Source organism: Myotis lucifugus, unplaced genomic scaffold, assembly GCF_000147115.1.
Source record: "Myotis lucifugus unplaced genomic scaffold, Myoluc2.0 scaffold_1545, whole genome shotgun sequence".
In the NCBI taxonomy this organism is placed as follows: Eukaryota; Metazoa; Chordata; class Mammalia; order Chiroptera; family Vespertilionidae; genus Myotis; species Myotis lucifugus.
Genome location: NW_005872593.1, coordinates 25790 through 43210, shown reverse-complemented (window position 1 = coordinate 43210; position 17421 = coordinate 25790). Strand labels below are relative to the sequence as shown.

The 17421-nt window shown below is 62.6% G+C and overlaps 2 protein-coding genes across 2 annotated transcripts in view; one reads left to right on the top strand and one right to left on the bottom strand.

Annotated features, from left to right (window-relative positions):
* ALG14 (ALG14, UDP-N-acetylglucosaminyltransferase subunit) overlaps window positions 1–9457 on the bottom strand; it is a 14941-nt gene extending 5484 nt beyond the window's left edge. The window contains exons 1-3 of the mRNA XM_006107889.3: window positions 9154–9457; window positions 8244–8395; window positions 4795–4926 (exon numbers count right to left, since the gene is read on the bottom strand). Coding sequence (XP_006107951.1) covers window positions 4795–4926; window positions 8244–8395; window positions 9154–9289 — 420 coding nt within the window. The 5' untranslated portion in view covers window positions 9290–9457. The remainder of the gene's footprint in view (window positions 1–4794; window positions 4927–8243; window positions 8396–9153) is intronic.
* A 137-nt stretch (window positions 9458–9594) lies between these two features.
* LOC102429488 (transmembrane protein 56-like) overlaps window positions 9595–17421 on the top strand; it is a gene marked incomplete at its 3' end in the record, with an annotated part of 33611 nt that continues 25784 nt past the window's right edge. Inside the window, exons 1-2 of the mRNA XM_006107890.3 lie at window positions 9595–9766; window positions 14274–14465. Of these exons, the coding sequence (XP_006107952.1) occupies window positions 14438–14465 (28 nt within the window). The remainder of the gene's footprint in view (window positions 9767–14273; window positions 14466–17421) is intronic.

Below are 17421 nucleotides of genomic sequence, written 5' to 3'. Positions count from 1 at the left end.
CGAGCCCCTTCATTCCTTTCCACCCTCAGACCAAATGGGGCTTGAAAAATGCCCACAAAACGCCCTGCATTGATTTCAGAGGCTGTGAAAGCAGGGCCAGACCCTCACAGGGCCTTGGGCGCGAGCCTCAGGCTGGGCGGCCCTGGGCGGCTGGGCCTTTGAACTTCAGAGCCGCTCAAAGCCTCCCTTCTCTCGGGCTCCGCCTCAGCCCGGCCGCCTGCCCAGGGCCGCCTCCCCAGCTCCCTGCTGACCACACGCCCGCCCTCTGAAAGCAGCCTTGTTCGCAGGCCGCCCTTCCGCCCGCTCACCTCCCGCACCACCGGAGGGAGAGGCCCGTGCCCACCTGGCACGGCCACAGCAGGGAAAGCGAAAGGCGGGCAGAGGGTCGAGCCGAACCGGCCTCCCAGGAGGCGCCAGTGGGAGAGGAGAGAACATCCATTTGCAAGCTCGGGAGGGTCCTCCACGTGGAGAAACAAAAGGCAATTCAAAGCGCTCTCCCGGACAAACAGCCTGAGCTCGGCTCGCGCTGCGCTCGGAGGCCACGGAGAGCGGGAAGCAGGGCCACAGTTGAATGGCAGGCGTCACCCCGGGGTCAGGGCAGCTCGGGCGGCAGCGGGGAACCAGGGCCGTGGGACTGGCACAGAACCGTGTCTCCCGCGGACTGACCTTGTGGGACATGCGACACGCTCGTTCACGCAGGCTGCTGGACGGCGAGTGTGTGAGTGCGCAGGGACCCGCGGGGAGACGTGATCCTGGCGTGACCTGGGTGCGCAGGGCCGGTCACACGGGCTGCGCACGGCAAGCCAATGGCCGCCAGGCAGGGGCCCTCCTTGGAGCCAGGGGGCGGCGGTGGCCTAGTTGTTCCCGCCAACTCGCTCGGCCCTCATCCCCACCGGGTGCACCTGCTGGTGGGCACCGGTCAGCGGCCGCTCTCCGTCGCCGAGGGTCCTCGGCAGGTGGCAGAGGTGACCCCCAGATGCAGGCCATTCTCCAGAGCATCACGCCAACTCGGGCGGACGGAGTGCCACCAGGGCTCTGGCTTATCACCCAGAAGTTAATCGACTCTCGTTAATGTTCCCAGCACGTGCCAATCAACGGGCTGATAAAAACGCGATAAACTATGCCAATAGGGCAACCGGTACTGCCCGCTTGCTTGTGGCTCACCACAGAGAACGCCCTTTTCCGGCGTGGCCAGTGGTTGAGCGTTGACCTCTGAACCAGGAGGTCACGGTTCAATTCCCCATCAGGGCACAGGCCTGGGGTTGTGGGATTGATCCCCAGTGTGGGGCGTGCAGGAGGCAGCCGGTCCATGATTCTCTCTCACCATTGATGTTTCTCTCTCTCTCCCGCTCCCTTCCTCTCTGAAATCAATAAAAATATATTTAAAAAAACCGGTCTCCCAGGTGCGGACAGCCACCACTCTCCACGTGGACCGGCTGCTGCGTGAACTTAGACCTTTCCCAGCTCACACTGGGAAGGAGACGTGGAAAACAGGGGCAAGTGACATAATGGGCGTCTTTCACGAGGCCCGAGTGTGACGGAGGCACCGAGGCCGGCGCTGGAGACTGAGGCTGGCTCGGCCGGGCACCCAGGCAGAGCCCCACCCCCCCATCTGCTATACCCGCCGCGTCTGAGTGCACCCCTCACTTGGGGGAAGATCGAGTCCGTTTCATTCTCGTGTGCAGAGCTCTCTGCTGAGTGTTCCCTGAGCCGCGGCCAGGAGCCCGCCCACAGCCCGGGAAGCCCGGCCAGCTCTTCAGGCTCTTCCGTCCGCCCCCGCCCCCCGCCCCCCCAGCAGGGCCAGTCCCGTGGGCGTCGGCGTCTTTGTTTCGTGGTGACTCACCGCATGTTCATTCACTTACTTTCAAGTCACCCCACAGGCATGCGGGAGGCGCTTTTCTAGGAAAACCCGTGGGAAACCGAGACACAGGGCCTCCCTCCTCCAGAGCGCGGCTCAGTGACGCAGCCTCACCGAGGGCACCGGCTCTGCTTGAACCAAACTGTGTTCTCCGAGGGAGCGCATTTTCCAGAAAGTGTGAGCTCCGCCTACTCGGAGACTCGCCCCAGACCCTACTTCCCGGAGACACTAAACACAGCGAAGGAGCTGGGTTCTGAGTGCACAGCAGTGACCCATGAAGCACAGGATTATGGGCAAGGCCGGTGGGACGATGCAGACACGGTTTTCGGAGGGCTCACTCGCGGCCATGTCTCCCGCTGCTGTCAGCAGAGCCCTCACCGTGGACTTCACTCCGTGGGGGGCCTGGCTGTCGCGGGAGCAGATGGTCCTCGGCCGTGGACTTCACCCCGTGGGGGCCTGGTTCTGGCAGGAGTAGATGGTCCTCGGCCCGTGGACTTCACCCCGTGGGGGCCTGGCTGTTGCGGGAGTAGATGGTCCTCGGCCGTGGACTTCACCCCGTGGGGGCCTGGCTGTCGCGGGAGCAGGAGGCCTCGGCTGTGGACTTCACTCCGTGGGGGGCCTGGCTGTCGCGGGAGCAGGAGGCCTCGGCCGTGGACTTCACCCCGTGGGGGCCTGGTTCTGGCAGGAGCAGGAGGCCTCGGCCGTGGACTTCACCCCGTGGGGGCCTGGCTGTCGCGGGAGCAGGAGGCCTCGGCCGTGGACTTCACCCCGTGGGGGCCTGGTTCTGGCAGGAGTAGATGGTCCTCGGCCGTGGACTTCACCCCGTGGGGGCCTGGCTGTCGCGGGAGCAGATGGTCCTCGGCCGTGGACTTCACCCCGTGGGGGGCCTGGCTGTCGCGGGAGCAGATGGTCCTCGGCCGTGGACTTCACCCCGTGGGGGCCTGGCTGTCGCGGGAGCAGGAGGCCTCAGCCGTGGACTTCACCCCGTGGGGGGCCTGGCTGTCGCGGGAGCAGGAGGCCTCGGCCGTGGACTTCACCCCGTGGGGGGCCTGGCTGTCGCGGGAGCAGGAGGCCTCGGCCGTGGACTTCACCCCGTGGGGGCCTGGCTGTCGCGGGAGCAGGAGGCCTCGGCCGTGGACTTCACCCCGGTGGGCGGGGCTGTATTCACTGAGTGGGACTGTCCTGTGACGCCGGCAGCGGCAGAGCCGCTGATGGGATCGTGTTCAGGTTTGAAATGATTTTTAATCTGACTCATTTTAAAATGAAAGTGTGTCATGGTCTCGCTGTCTCCTCTCATTTCTTTAGAGAAATCCCTCCTCTTTACAGCCGGTGCTTGGTGCTCGTAAGACTTTAGACTCGCGAGGAGGCTGAGGCAACAGCCAGGCCAGTCCTTCAGGTTGTGGTGGTTCTGTTTTACTTGGGGAGCACGCTGACGGGAGCCGGGGACCGGGAAACCAGGACGGGCCCCGACGGGGGAGGCACCGGAGAGCCCACGCTCGCTGGGAACTTAGAGGAAAGGGGCCGCGCAGACAGGCGTGAGGGTCAGCCCGGGACGAGCTGCTGCTGCCCGTGGCTCCCATGGTTGCAAGTCTCCCAGGGCGGAGAGGTCAGACGATGCGTGTTCGCCGCAGACACCGGCCCTCACGTCGCCTCGTCCCTCCGAGCCCTGCGGTCGCGCGCTCCACGCAGCCCAGCCGGGGACAGGGGCTGTGCCTCCGGGGAGTTACTAATATAAACCCCAAACTTCCAGCTTAAAACCTGGACACCCTTTTGCTCCCTTTCATTTTGTCTCTTGAGTTTTAGAAATCAGTTAATTAAACCTCTCAGGGGACCGTCCGGCCTGCGGGCCGCACAGGGCCGAGAACACGGCTGGCCCGCCCTGCAAGGCATTGTGGTGAGTTAACTACACGCCTGACAAGCAGAGCAGCTCCTGTCTAAGCTGGTGGTTTTGTGTGGCCGAGCGTGATGGGTACACCTTCCATCTGTGGACAGCCAGGACTGCCGGACCTGCTGTGGGGCAGGATCTGAGCTGCACACACTGACCACGTGTTTGGAGCTGAGAAATAAACTTACTTTGTGAAACTTAAAAACAGACACAAGCAGCACCAGTCTGCGGTGACAGGAACGGGGAGCGGCTGCCGGGGGCCGAGACCCTTCGGGGCTGGGAGCGTCGGTACCTTCCTGGGATGGGACCCGGCTCCCCACCTGAGGCCTGTGGGTCTCACGGCTCCGAGGCCAGGTTTACGGTCAACCTACACGCGGACTCTAGGACCCCCACCCAGGGAGGGGCGGGCCCCGTCCAGCGGTGAGGGGACGGACAGCACGGAAACCCCAAGGCCTGCTCACAGCTCCTGCCCTCGGCTAAGCAGGGCTCCTCTCCCGCACGCAGCGCGGCTCCGCCTGCACCGGGACGGGAATGTTCGGGAGTTGCCTCTCCTGGGATGGCCTGTCTCCTACCCCGCGCTGCCCCGCGCTGCCCCGCGCTGCCCACTGAAGGGCGCTTCCTCCAAAGACCACAGAGCCCGGCCTGCCCCGGTCGGCGGGTGATCTGCGCACAGGCCCTCACCGCACGGCCCATGTCTGCTCTCCGCATCGGTCCCCATGGGAACTCGCCTGTGTGACCTGCAGGCTGCACACCACGTTCGGTCACCGTCTCGGCAAACACCAGACCGTGGAAGAGGCAGAGCCTGGCTCTCCCCGGCGGCCGAGCCCATGGCGTGGCCCGGGAGCCACAGGCGGGCAGGGGCCTGGGCTTGTTAAAGACACTCACGCTAGCGCCACGGACCCGGGGGAAGGGTACACGTGGAGTTCACGGGCGGCTGGACACGGAGGGCCCTGCCTGCCGATTCCCACGCAGGGCCTCTGGCGGTCCGTGTCCGCACAGGCCAGCACCTCTCGGGCAGGCGGACGGCGGGGGGAGAGAGCAGCGTACGTACCAGGTCCGGCCTCACGCGGTAGGTGAGGGGCAAGGAGAGGCAGGCGGAGTGCAGGGTGGTGGCCACGGTGGACAGCCAGGACTGCCGGACCTCGCGGCTCCGCGGGATGCGGTGGAGGAAGTACCGCGGCACCTGAGGAGGAGCACAGACCACGTCCGCTCAGTGACTCTCTCTCCAGCCAGACGACGCTCTGCGCAGGGAAGGTCGCCCTCAGGGCTGCAGGAGCTGCAGACGCAGCGGAAGTGCACACCCGCCTCCCCCACCAAAGTGTGTGAGCGATTCCTGGGGGGACACCCTCTATATTGACGTTTGAGATTTGCAGCAAACATGAATTATGACGCCCGTAACCAGGGAAACCAACGCCCCTTCCCGCGTCAGAGTTCCGGGTGCTTGATACCTTCTGCTGAGCGACAGCTCCCGACACGGCCCTCGGTCCTGGGGCGCGGACAGGAGGCCCACGGGCGCTCTGGGTGGGCCTCCTGGAGGGACCGGAGGGCCGTGCGCGGGTTGGCAGGAGGCCTCCCTCTGCCCTGGGCCCTCGCACAGGCGACCGAGTGTTCTCGTCACACAGCAGCTCGCCGCCGCCGCGGGGAGCAGGTGACCCGAGAGGGCCGCAGCGCCCTCAAGGTCACCCCCATTTCCACAAGGTCCTACTGTTCACAGCCAGCCTGTCCTGAGGGGAAGGGCCCAGGCAGAGGGCGGGCCTGAGGGCAGGAGAAGCCTGGCCTCGCGGGCGCCGGCTCCCACACAGGCGGGTCTGGGGGTGAGGGGTGACGTGTTGAATGCCTCCCTCAGCCTCGGGCAGTCTGCTCCTGGGGAGGGATGGTGAGGGCACACGCGGCCTGAGTGTTGGCGTTTGGAAGCGGCGGGGGCTGCGCGGCAGGAGGGCGAGTGTCACTCCCCACCCCTCCCTCCACGCCAGGCCTTCCCCCAGGCTCCCCCACAGCCAGGGACAGAGAGGAGGGGCAGGGGGTGCACGAGAGATTCCTGCTCTTCCCACACAGTCCGTGAAGCACCCGTTCTATCTATCTATCTATCTATCTATCCATCCATCCATCTATGAAGCACTCTATCTATCTATTTACCTATATCAGTGAAGCACCCCATCTATCTATCTATCCATCATCTATCTATCTATCTATCTATCTATCTATCTATCTATGAAACACACTATCTATGAAGCACTCTGTCTATCTATCATCTATCCATCTATATCAGTGAAGCACCCCATCTATCTATCCATCCATCCATCATCTAGTCTAGCATCTGTCTGTCCAACATCCACCGTCCTGATGAGAAGGGCAGGACGGGGCATTCACGGCCATTAGGTTCCATCCACTCGGATTCGGATCAGGGGAAGCCTCACCCCCTGCCCCCCTGGAGGGAGAGGGGGCGCTCAGATGGGGGCGTGAGGACACTGGACGGCGGGAGGCACTGCTCCCCTGAAAGGCCCCCAGGATCTCACTGCCGGGCGCAAAGCTCTGACTCAGATGTTCACGCAGGAGAATGAGCTTCCGAGTCAGAGGTGGGCTGGTGGTTCGGTTGTGTTGCTGTTGCTTTACCTGGACCTAAAGCTGAATATGCTGCGCTCCATCATCAAGAGGGCAAGTGCGACACGGGTCAGTCCCCTCTCACCATGCGCTTCTGTCAGACCTTGGGGCACCCCGCAGGACTCCTCCCCGCACAGGAGGCCTGGGGGAGGGGTGCCTGGGGTAAGGGGTCCCTGGGGGAGGGGGTGCCTGGGTGGGGAGGTGCCTGGGGAAGGGGGTGCCTGGGGGAGAGGTGCCTGGGGGAGGAGGTGCCTGCGCTTGGGTCCGATGTGCGGGGTCCGCGCGCCCCCCGGTGGCGACAGCGGGTGCTGCCGGTGGAGGCGGGTCCTGTCCCTTCCTGAGCCCCCGGCTGAGGGCCCCGCCTCTCCCAGCTGACCCGCCGCAGGGGGAGCCTTTCCGGCCCGGAGAGGAAGGCCCGCAGGGACCAGGCTGCTTCCGAAAGGAAAGGCGTGGAGACGGCCCCACACCTCCCCGCCCCGGCCGCCTGCAAGCGCACGTGGCCAAAGCTCGTCTCAGCGGTGAGCACACGGAACAGAGCGTGTCCTTCATGTTTGTTAATGTCCGTGTCATTCTCCATCGGAACCTGTAAACCTACTGTGTGCAGAGGTCTCCACGCCGCCCGCGTCCAGGGCTGCCCCCGGCCTCCCGCTTGCTGCGCGCGCCCCCTGGTGGCGGCCGGCGGGGATGCCGGGAGCAGAGCCGTGGGAGGTCCTCACCTGCGGGCCTGGGGGCTGGGATGGGGGGAAGGGGGGGAGGCATCTCCGGAGCTGAGGGCCTTTCCGGTGGGAGAGGGGCGCGGGAACATGGGGAGAGCGTGCAGGAGCGCCCCGTCGGGGAGGGCACCCCGTCCTCACGGCCGCTCCGACCACAGGCCCGGGAGCTCTGCTCGTCTCTCCCCTTCCCATCCCACACCCGGTCTGTCTGTAGGAAATTCTATTTCCTCTCCTTTCAAACCCGCCTACTGCCCCGTGCCGACCCCACGGGGCCGCGCTAGCTCTGCCGGGAAGGCTCCCACGGCCCCCACCGGACTCCCCCTTGTCCCCCAGCCTCCTTGCAACACAGCAACCCAGGGTCTGGTTAAAAGGGCAGGTGGCCCAGGCCGCCCCCTGGAGCCAGCCCCCCAAACCCCTGATCTGGACACTGGCCACCTGCCCTCCCCGTCCATGCGGTGATGCGCGCGCACAGAATCCCCAACGCTGAGTTCTAAGGCCGCGTGTGTCAGGGAGCGGGGCTGGGGGTGACAGGGGAGCCCACCTTTCCACTTTGGTCTTGGTTGGTGACATAGACAAACCTGAACACCCTCCTGCCACAGACAGACTAACTGCTGTCAGAAACACACGTGTGTGTGTGTGTGTGTGTGTGTGTGTGTGTGTGTCTGAACTAGGAAGGAGGGAGCCCTCCTGGCCAGGACAGGAGGAACGTGAGGAGGGAGCGGCCAGCCTCTGCCCGGAGGGAGGGGAGAAGAGGTGCCGGACGGGTGGGCCTCTGCCCTGCAGGCTCGGAGGTGACGCTGACCGTCGGTGACACCGCCCGCTCGGGAGAGGCAGTGCCGGGCTCCGGCTGCCTGCTCTTCTGCTTTCACACTCGGGCCCCTGGCTGAGCTCACCGCCTCCTCATTTTAAGGACCAACATTCACATCCCAGACCGGGCTCCCCGCCCGAACGTCAGGCCCGGATCCCCGTCCTGCAGGGGTGGTCGCTGCCGTCCTGCCCCCCTGCCCCTCCGCACGGACACGGAGGGCAACTCCATTATTCTGGCAGCTCAGGCGAAGTCTGCATGTCACCCTTGGCCCCTCCTCCTCCTCCCCGACCTGCACTGTAACAGGCGTGCCCTGATTGTTAAAGAACTAAACTCCACGTGCAATTTGAAACGTTCTTAGAAAGAGACTTGCCCACTTACCATGCCACTGGGGTCCCTATCGGCGCGCCCGAGCTCAAAAGCCTCTATCTTCCGGGCGCTGATCTCGTCCGTGTCGGCGATGACGTAGTGTCTGGGAGAGTACGCGGCGGACAGGTGCCCCAGCAGCCTCAGCAGCTCGGTGGTGTGCCCGCCTGGAAAGGGGGGGAGGCCTTGGGGTGAGAGACCGCGAGGGACGCGCCTGTTGGACAGTGTGACACTAAGTGACAGCCAAGGCTCGTCTCAACAGCAGGAGGAACCACTGGAAACAGCCTCTGTGGTGTGAATACGACTGTCATGGGGCGGAGGAGAACAAATGTGTGAAAATAAAATCAGCTCTCGCAGATTCTACTCCTAAATGTACAGTGTGGGAGGTGCCTCTCTGCGGGGCTGTCACTCAGAATCGTCAGCGCCTGGCGGGGCCGGGGCTCATTTACATGTGTCCCGGGCAGGACGGCCGGTGGCTGTGACGGCTGCCCCACGGGTGCCACGCAACTGTTCCCTCCTCGTGGGCTTGGTATGTTTATAAAAATGACAATTCGCCACGTCTCCTCTATCATGATTCCTAATGGAAACACCAAATGCCTAGATTAATCACGCAAACCAGCAGTTTATTCCTCAGGGAAATTGCAGGTCAGCATCACAAGGCTTTGGCGTCCTCTCTGTTCACTAATTATTTATTAGAAGGCTACACGCTGCGGAGAGGCTTAATTACTGACCGGTGCGAGGTACTCATTTGTCATTAAAGTCGCAGCGCGGAAGCGTCAGCCCAGCTGCTTAGTGCCTGGCTGGGGCTGGTTCCGGTGACGCAAAGGAACTACAACTCCCAGTATGCAGTGCGCACAAAGCGCGAAGGAGACCCAAGGACGGCGTCGCAGTGCACTCTGGGTTTTGTGGTCCGCCCCGTACTTACCGGACCCGGCCACCGCCATGAGGCTGACAGATTCCCGCGGAACAACAACCCGGGAATGAAGCACGAGCCACAGCCGCAGGGCCAGGACCACTGCCGCCGCTCCTGCGGCCGCCGCGAGGATAAGGACGCACCCCATTCAACGGAACTACGCATGCGTACTGCCCTCCGGCCAGCCCAGAGGAGCGGTCAAAGTTCAGGAACTACGGGCGCTGAGGAGACTCAAACTGGCCGTGCGACGTCATGCTGAGCGGGGTTCCGGGCCGGAGGCGGAAGTCCGGCCTCTGGACTGTGGATGCGGCGTGGCCACCGGCGGAGCGGAAGCTCACATTCCGGAAGTTAAGCGCTGAAGTTGCATTTCCGCCCGTGGTGAGGTCAGGAACTCCCAGCTGTACCAGCTTAGTGAACCCACGTGAGCCCCAGTGGCACACACGCTTTTGTTGTTCTTTTTTAAATGCCAGGGGAAGTGCTTCTGCTGCACGTGCAGGCATTTCCTGGGAGTGTTCGCCAGTGAAAGGCACTTTGGTACAAAGGACTCGGGGCTCATCCTGACATCACCCCAATGCTAACAGGAGGCCCCAGCCTGGGTGCAGTAAAAAGGAGAGACGTTATGCAGGTAAACAGCTTGCAAACCGGGAAACGGCCTCCAATGGCAACCATAGTGTGCTCCCGGAGGCAAAGGGGAGGCCGCCTTTCACAGAGAAAGTGCTGCCCCGTTCCTGATTGGTCCACTTTTATGCAAATGAGGAACTCACATTTGCATAGCGTGATTGGTCAAGTTAGCACTGTCCCGATTGGTTGGGATCATGGTGGTTATGGGGCTGCTCTGTTCTGCTCAGTAAAGATGCAAATGCAGATACAGTTGTTCGGCTCTGATGGGCTGGGGCAGGTCTCAGCCCATTGGTGGAAGCACGGTTCCGGGCCCTCCTGCAGAAGGTGGGCTCAGCAGGACACAGTGTAGAGGCTGGCCGCCCAGTCCAGCTTCCCCTCCCGTGTGCATCCTGCGTGGGGGGGCCTTTGCAAACAGTGGCCGCTAGACTCTGAAGTCGAAATTTGGGCCCAAACGAACCTCAAGAGTCCTTGGCATGGCTCTATGCCTTCTCAGGGTCAGCAGTCTAAATCTCGTCTTTCTCAGCACGATTGCTTTTAACTTTCTAGGCGTTTCCACAGGTAACTAGTAACCTGTGATCTGGTAACAGGTAACGAGGTAACCTGGTAACCAGTAACATGGTAACCGTTAAACCTGGTAACTGGTAACCAGGTAACTGGTAACCAGTAACCTGCTAAACCGTTAAACCTGGTATCAAGTAACCAGTAATCTGGTAACCGGTAACGAAGTAACCTGGTAACTGGTAACCAGTAACGTGGTAAACCGGTAACCAGGTAACTGGTAACCAGTAATCTGGTAGCCGGTAACCAGTGACCCGGTAACCTGGTAACCGTTAACCTGGTAACAAACCGTGTGACCACGGTAACTGAGGGCAATCAATTCAAGTAATGCCACCATCCTGAGACGAGTGGAAGCTCAGTGGCTCCCGGTAGCCTGAAAGAGAAGGCATCGACCTACAATTAATATTCAGTTAATCTTCACACGAAGCCAGCCGGCCCCTCCCCCACTGTGCTTACCTTTATGTCTGCATAAGCCACAGGCAGCAATAGAAAAAGACTGAGATTGCCGGAGCCCCTTCACCCCACATGTCACCTGTCCTTGGTCTCCTATAAACCTGGAGGTGAGATAGGGAGTATCGTTTTCCGGTACGTCCATATTCAGTCTCCATCGTTAATCCTCACCCCTACATCCTCCCATAAGGCCATCGGGCAAACATTCCCCTCTTCACAGACAAAGAGGTGGATTCTATAACATTTCAATGGTTTTCCTAAGATGAGTTAGAGGTGGAGAACGTTTATAGTTGTGGGCTTTCAAGCTGGTGCCTCTTAGGTTTTGATGCAATCAGAATCCCCTGGGCCAGTGGTTGGCAAACTGCGGCTCGCGAGCCACATGAGGCTCTTTGGCCCCTTGAGTGTGGCCACGAAGTTTCAATCGCACTGTACGTGTGCGCCCGCACGTGGCATTTTGTGGAAGAGCCACACTCAAGGGGCCGCAGTTTGCCGACCGCTGCCCTGGGCTTACACACACGGTTGGAAGCGCAGAGGTAGGGCCCCTGGCACAGTACGAAAACCAACGTAACAGTATATTACATGGGATGTAGTTTTCTTCCGCCTGCCCACCCAGCAATGGCTCCAGCTGAAGCCCTCTCCCCTCTTCCTTCAAGGAAGATTTAGCGGCCTCAGAAACTACGTCCAGGCAAGGCCGTCTCCAGAGCCAAAAGGAGGTTGTCTTGTCACTGGTTCTCTTCTGAAGGGCGAGGAGGCCTTTCCCAGAAGCCCACAGCAGCCTTTCTTTCTGTCCTTCGGGCGTTATTGATATCCACTCGTCAAGGGCTGTGGCCTGGAGCTGACTGGGGTAGGGCGGAGGATGACAGACAACTCACCTGTCGTACCCGGTCCCGTGCTGGAGGGAGGGCGCTGAACAGAAGGGGCCTCCTCTTGGAGAGGAGGAAGGTGGAGGAGGGTGGGAGGCAGGTGATTGGGTAGGCAGGTGAGAGTGTGGATTGCTGTGGAGGGCATGTGTGCGAGGTGGCTCAGTAAACCAACCCAGGCAGTACCCATGCCAGGCATATTACAAATCACTAGGCTCTAGGCCTTGCGTTCCCCATTGCCCGGTCCCCTTGCCACCGCCATTCCTAAAGGGAGTCACCGTAACCAGACGGCTTGCAGCTGGATGACGGGGGTGACCAGGCATTTAGGAGGTGCCAGTAAATGCAGAGAATCAACAGGGTGGCGCAGCAGGCCTGTGAGCAGTCCTGGGTTGTGTGGATTAAGGCTGGAGCAGAATGTTCAGTGTTCCTGACAAGAAAGTTGAGGCCTGCAGGGAGGAGCGAGGTGAACGGAGGTCCCGGGTAGGGAGGTCCCGAGGGTGCCGTGAGAGGGTTTGAAGAGTGGTGAGGGCTGGGCGTGGGTCAGATGGGGGCGGGTTACAAGGACCTACAGAGCTAAGGACCAGGAGGATAATGGCGACCTGGAGGTCTGTGGGGACTGAAGTGATAGGGACGATCCGTTTCCGCCCAGTCCCACCGGCACCCCGGGCGCACACTGGGCCAGCCCTAGGTGCAGGGTGAGGCAGCCACAGCGACCACCCAGCAGTGACTTAACAATGAGCCTGCCTGTGGGAGCCGCACGCTCCTGCAGGGCCCCTGGAGGAAGCACCCACCCGCCTGCATGGGCTGCCCGGGAGGCTGGGCCGCTGGGGACCCTGGCCGCTGGCCCCTTCCCGCCGGAGCCCGGCCGCCTTCCATCTTCACGAGGGCAGCCAGGGGCGGATGAAGACGGCCCAGGCTCTTCTCTGAGCGCCTGGGAGGCCTCCGTGATCGGCGCTGAGCTGGCCCAGGACACGGTAGGGGCGAGCTGGGAGGGAGGTCGCGGTCTGGGCCCGCTGGTTGCCTGGGGGTCTGCAGGGCCGGGTAGGCGGGGACAGACGGTCACCCTAGTGGCTGCCAAGACTTCTCTCCCGGTCAGATGTGCTAGTAGGTGTTTACGTCGCGGCCTTTCCCCGGGCGAGCCCCTTCCCGGGCTCTGGGACGCTACCCCGAAGGCCAGGCGGTTGTTCGATGCTGCGTCGGCGTTTACTGGGAGCTCGCTCTAGGCAGGCCCTCAGGACAGCAGTGCGTGACCCAGTTCTGACGGCAGCCGAGGGGCGGCCTCGTAGTGACCACATCTTGTGAACGAGGACATGGGGGGTCGGGGAGGGCGTGCCATTGGCTCGGGGTCACAGGCAGGAACGGGAGGCAGTTCCCGGCCAGGTTCCTGTCCCTCTGCCTGGCCATCGGAGGTGTCCGAAGGCGTTTACGCGGCGGCCAGGCCGCACGTGCACAGGGAGCAAGACGGGGGTGAGCGGTGTGCTGACCTCTTACTTATGAAGCTGAAGCCAAGCGGGAGGAAAGCGTTTTGGAAAAGTGGCTTTTCCACACGCCGGTCAAGAAAGCTTTTCTGTTTTCTGGCTTTTTCTCGAAGTGCGTTCGACAAGGGCACCAGATTAGTTGTACAGGCAGACATGTGTCTGTGTGTCTGTGTTCATGTATGCTGCTCTTTTTCTATTCTCACCTGAGGACATGTTGCACTGACTCTAGAGAGAGGGAAAGAGAGAGAGACACACACACACATCATCGGTCGGTTGCCTCCTGTACACAGGGATCGAGCCCGCAACCTAGGTATGTGCCCCGACCGGGACTCGAACCCGCAGCCTTCTGGTGCATGGGACGATGCTCCAACCAACCGAGCCGCCCGGCCAGGGCTCGGCTGCTCTTGACTGAAGCCTTGCTCATGATAAAGGACAGGGACATGGCCAGGCACGAATTCCCTCACTGTGTCCATGGTCTCAGACCCACCTTTCCAGACGTGTTCACGAAGCCCTTGCTCAGGCCTGTGAGCCACACCTGCCTTATCAGCTTCAAATTCGACAAGACGGTAAAGTCTCATCTTAAAACACGTTCCCAGTTGATCGTGGCACATGCGTCACCCCGGTTCCTAACGCCAGCCCCGCCGCAGCCGCCCCTGTGACGGCGGTGGCTGCATTTCCCTTCAGACCTAGAACGAATCAGGAACAGTCCCACGTCTGCCCAGCACGGCTCGGCTCGGGAAGCTGTGGGCTTGACTTCTGCTCCCCCAGCCCGCCCTGCCCCCAGCCCCGCCCGGCAGCACCGTCCAGCCCGCGTTTCTTCCTCATGGCACCTCTGCCCCTTTTCATTCTGGTTCTCAAATCCTCTGCTGCCGCCACAGAGCTTTCTGTCCTCCACAGAATCACACAGATCGTGGCCTGGCTGGTGGCTCAGTGGTTGGGCATTGACTTAAGAGCCAGGAGGTCAATAAAAGTGTGATTAAAAAAAGAGAAAGAAGCGCACGCATTGTGTTCTCACTCTCCTCTGCCCAAACATCCCCCTTGGCTTCGTGTGACGCAAACCCCCGGCAAACCCGTGGCAAACCCGTGGCTTGCACGTGCGTGGCAGCCCCCGCCTCTCGGAGGCATCGGTGCCCTTTCTCAGCAACCTCTCCTTGCCCCCCCGCAGGTGAGGAGGCCCGGGCTCTGCCGCGCTGACCCCGCCCCGCGGGCGCTGTGACCAGACTCCCCGTGGACGCTGCGGCCCTCGCGTGGCTTCGAGGACCCGGGGATGCTACTCAGGGAAGAAGGTACCTCGGGCGGAAAGCACAGCGAGGACGAGGGGTGAGGCCGATGGAGCGCGCAGATGTGCCCCTGCCAGGTCAGTGTCGACGCCTCGGGGAGTCGTGTGTAAGGGCAGGTGGGTGCCCTGACGGCAGCGGACCGTCCTCTCAGCGTCTCCGTAACATCCGGCTCCTCTTTCGCCAACATGGGTGCCCTCTGTCCGTCGGTGGTTCTCCTCAGTTGGTTTGTTTCTATTTTTAAATATATTTTTATTGATTTCAGAGAGGATGGGAGAGGGAGGGGGATAGAAACATCAGTGATGAGAGAGAGTCATGGACCGGCTGCCTCCTGCAGGCCCCACACTGGGGATGGAGCCGCAACCCGGGCCTGTGCCCTGACGGGGAATCGAACCCTGACCTCCTGGTTCCTAGGTCGACCCTCAGCCACTGAGCCCCGCCAGCCGGGGGTCCTTCCTCCATTTGTTAATTTCCCAACAGACGTTCTGCCAGAAGTCTCAGGCGACTCGGCCGCCCTTAGCAGTCCCGTCTCCGCCTCAGACCCCGTGGGCCCGGTGCTGACCCTGACCGTGTGGGAGAGAGCTAAAGGCCGACCTGGGAGAGGCACCTCTTTGAAACGCTCGGTTCACATTTTCCCAGGGACCGGGCGTATGGGCGTCCGCCTCAGACGTGTGGGAGGATCACAGCGTCCCTGCCTGAAAAGGTGCTGGGAACCCACACGACCTTCTGTGGTCAGCTCCCTCCTCCAGTTTGGCCTCTCTTTCCTGAGGCGTTAGCCGCTAACTCTCCTTGTGTCTTCATCCCGAGCCCATAAAGCTCCAGGCTCCCCATTAAAGTAAGAGGAGATCAATGAAACCTCCCCCGCCCGCCCGCTGGCTCAGCACAGCCCTGGCCGCTCCCTCCTCCCTGGCCAGGGTGTTTTTCCACGCCCGGCCGCTCCTATGCCAGCGGCTGCTTCGTGGGACCGAAGGCTTCTGAGGGCACAGAGCAAAGCTCCGTCTCAGATGCTGACGGCTGGTCCCCGACCCTGCGGCCGGGCACAGGGGGACCCTCAGTGCGGGAGGAGGCGTGGCCCAGCCCTGCAGGGCCAGGGGCTGAGGGACACAGGCCGTGCGTAGGATGACATGGGTGCCCTACTCTATGCCGCCCAAGGGTGCCTGGGTGTCTGAGCGGCCGAGTTCCTGCCGCCTGGCTTGTTCCTACCAATGCAAGCAGACCCTTCCCTGACAGCTTGCGGCTCCAGGGGCTGGGAACTCCCCCCTACCCCCGTAGGCAGCCTTCCCGGCAGCCACCACCGCCTGGCTCTCCAGAACCATCTGCAAGGGCCCGAGAAGCCAACCAGAGGGCCCTCAGGCTCAGGCCTCGTAGGAGACCCTCCCCTGGGCCCGATGCCCCTTGCCCCATCCTCCTCCCTCCCTTCTCTCCTTCCCTCCCTCCCTCCCTCCCTGCCCTCCTGCCCTCCTGCCTCTCCGGGGTGGCCTCGCTCCTCCCTGCAGAAGGACTCAGCCGCCTCTCGCCCAGGAATTGCCACCTTGGGCCTCCCCGCCTGTGGTCTGTAGGGCAGTGCCTCCGCCCCACCTGAATGGGGAGCCTTCATTCTTAGGGGCGGACTCCAGAGGGTAAGGGCTCAGCATCTCAGGGGTCAGGGCCCCTCGGGTTCGGCCGCCTGCCCGGGAGGCCCAGGAGCCTGGCAGGAGGACCGGGTGGGCCTGGACGGAACCGTGCGCAGAGGCAGACGGTACCGGGTATGAGGCGGCATGACGCCGAGCTCTGAGGTCAGACTTCCCTCCCTGGTCCCAGCCCGCCCTTCGCTGTTCCCTCCGAGTCACTCGACCTCTTTAGGTCTCAATCCCATCAGCTGTGGGGGGGCGGTCAGTAAGGAGGGGCCATCTTGCCTGACCTCACTGCAGGCGGAGGGAGACTCGGTGAGGAGGTCCCAGGCCTGGCACCGGGAGCCTGGAGCACACCCACTGCGGGCAGGACGGCCAGCAGGGCGGGCGAGGAGAGCCACCCAAGGCCACGGGCACCGAGTGCGAGTCGGGCAGGGAGCGAAGGACGGGAGCCAGGGCGGAGGGAACGCGCAGGAATCGCGCAGGAGCAGGTCTGGGCATCGTGCGTTTCCTGCATCTTCTCTGCAGCAGCAAAGTGCGAAACGCTGTGCGAGCGACTTCCTTAGAGGCTTTTATTGATTTCCGAGAGGAAGGGAGAGGGAGAAAGAGAAACACCAATGGATCGGCCGCCTCCTGCACGCCCCACCCTGGGGATGGAGCCCGCAACCCGGGCCTGTGCCCTGACCGGGAATCGAACCCTGACCTCCTGGTTCATAGGTCGACGCTCAGCCACCGAGCCACGCGGGCCCATGCGAACGCCTGGGAGGAAGAGAGACCAGGAGCTTAAAGGAGTGAAGTGATGCTGGGAACTGAGCGAGGAGCCAGACACGCTGGCGAGGAGGCTGCGGGCGCAGCCTGTGCTCTCGCTGAGAGAGCTTCACTTCGTCCCCCGGGCAGTGGGAAGCCGCTCCAGCGTTCAGACAGGGGAGAGGCGTTCAGACAGAGGCTGTCGCGTGGACAGCAGGCGGCCAGCGCTGCGTTTGTACCTGAAGTTTTCCTGGGACCCAGCCAGGCCCCTCCACTGGCCGACGGTCTGCAGCGGCCGCCTGCCCCAGGGCGGAGGCGCTCCCGGGGGCCTGCGGGGAGAGGTGGGCGCCGAGCCGGTGCGTGGCCTCGGGCGAGGTGAGCCGAGTTGGGAGCTGGTGCCACGTCGAAGGCCAGGAGCCGGAGCACCGTGACGCAGGTGTGGGTGGGATCATGCCCTTTGTGTTTAACCAGAGGAGACTGTTTCTCAAGCCCCGTTACACAACCGCAGCCACGGCCGCCTCCTCAGGGTCCCGCCGGCGTCGCAGCCAGAGCTGGGCATTCCTGGGGCGCTGCGCGGTGGGCTCGGGTTCTGGCTGCGTCCTCGTTCTGGGGGTGCTGTCTCCACTCTGCTGCCTGACCCCCCCCACTTCCGGTTGATCTTCCCGACTCCAGATCCCTG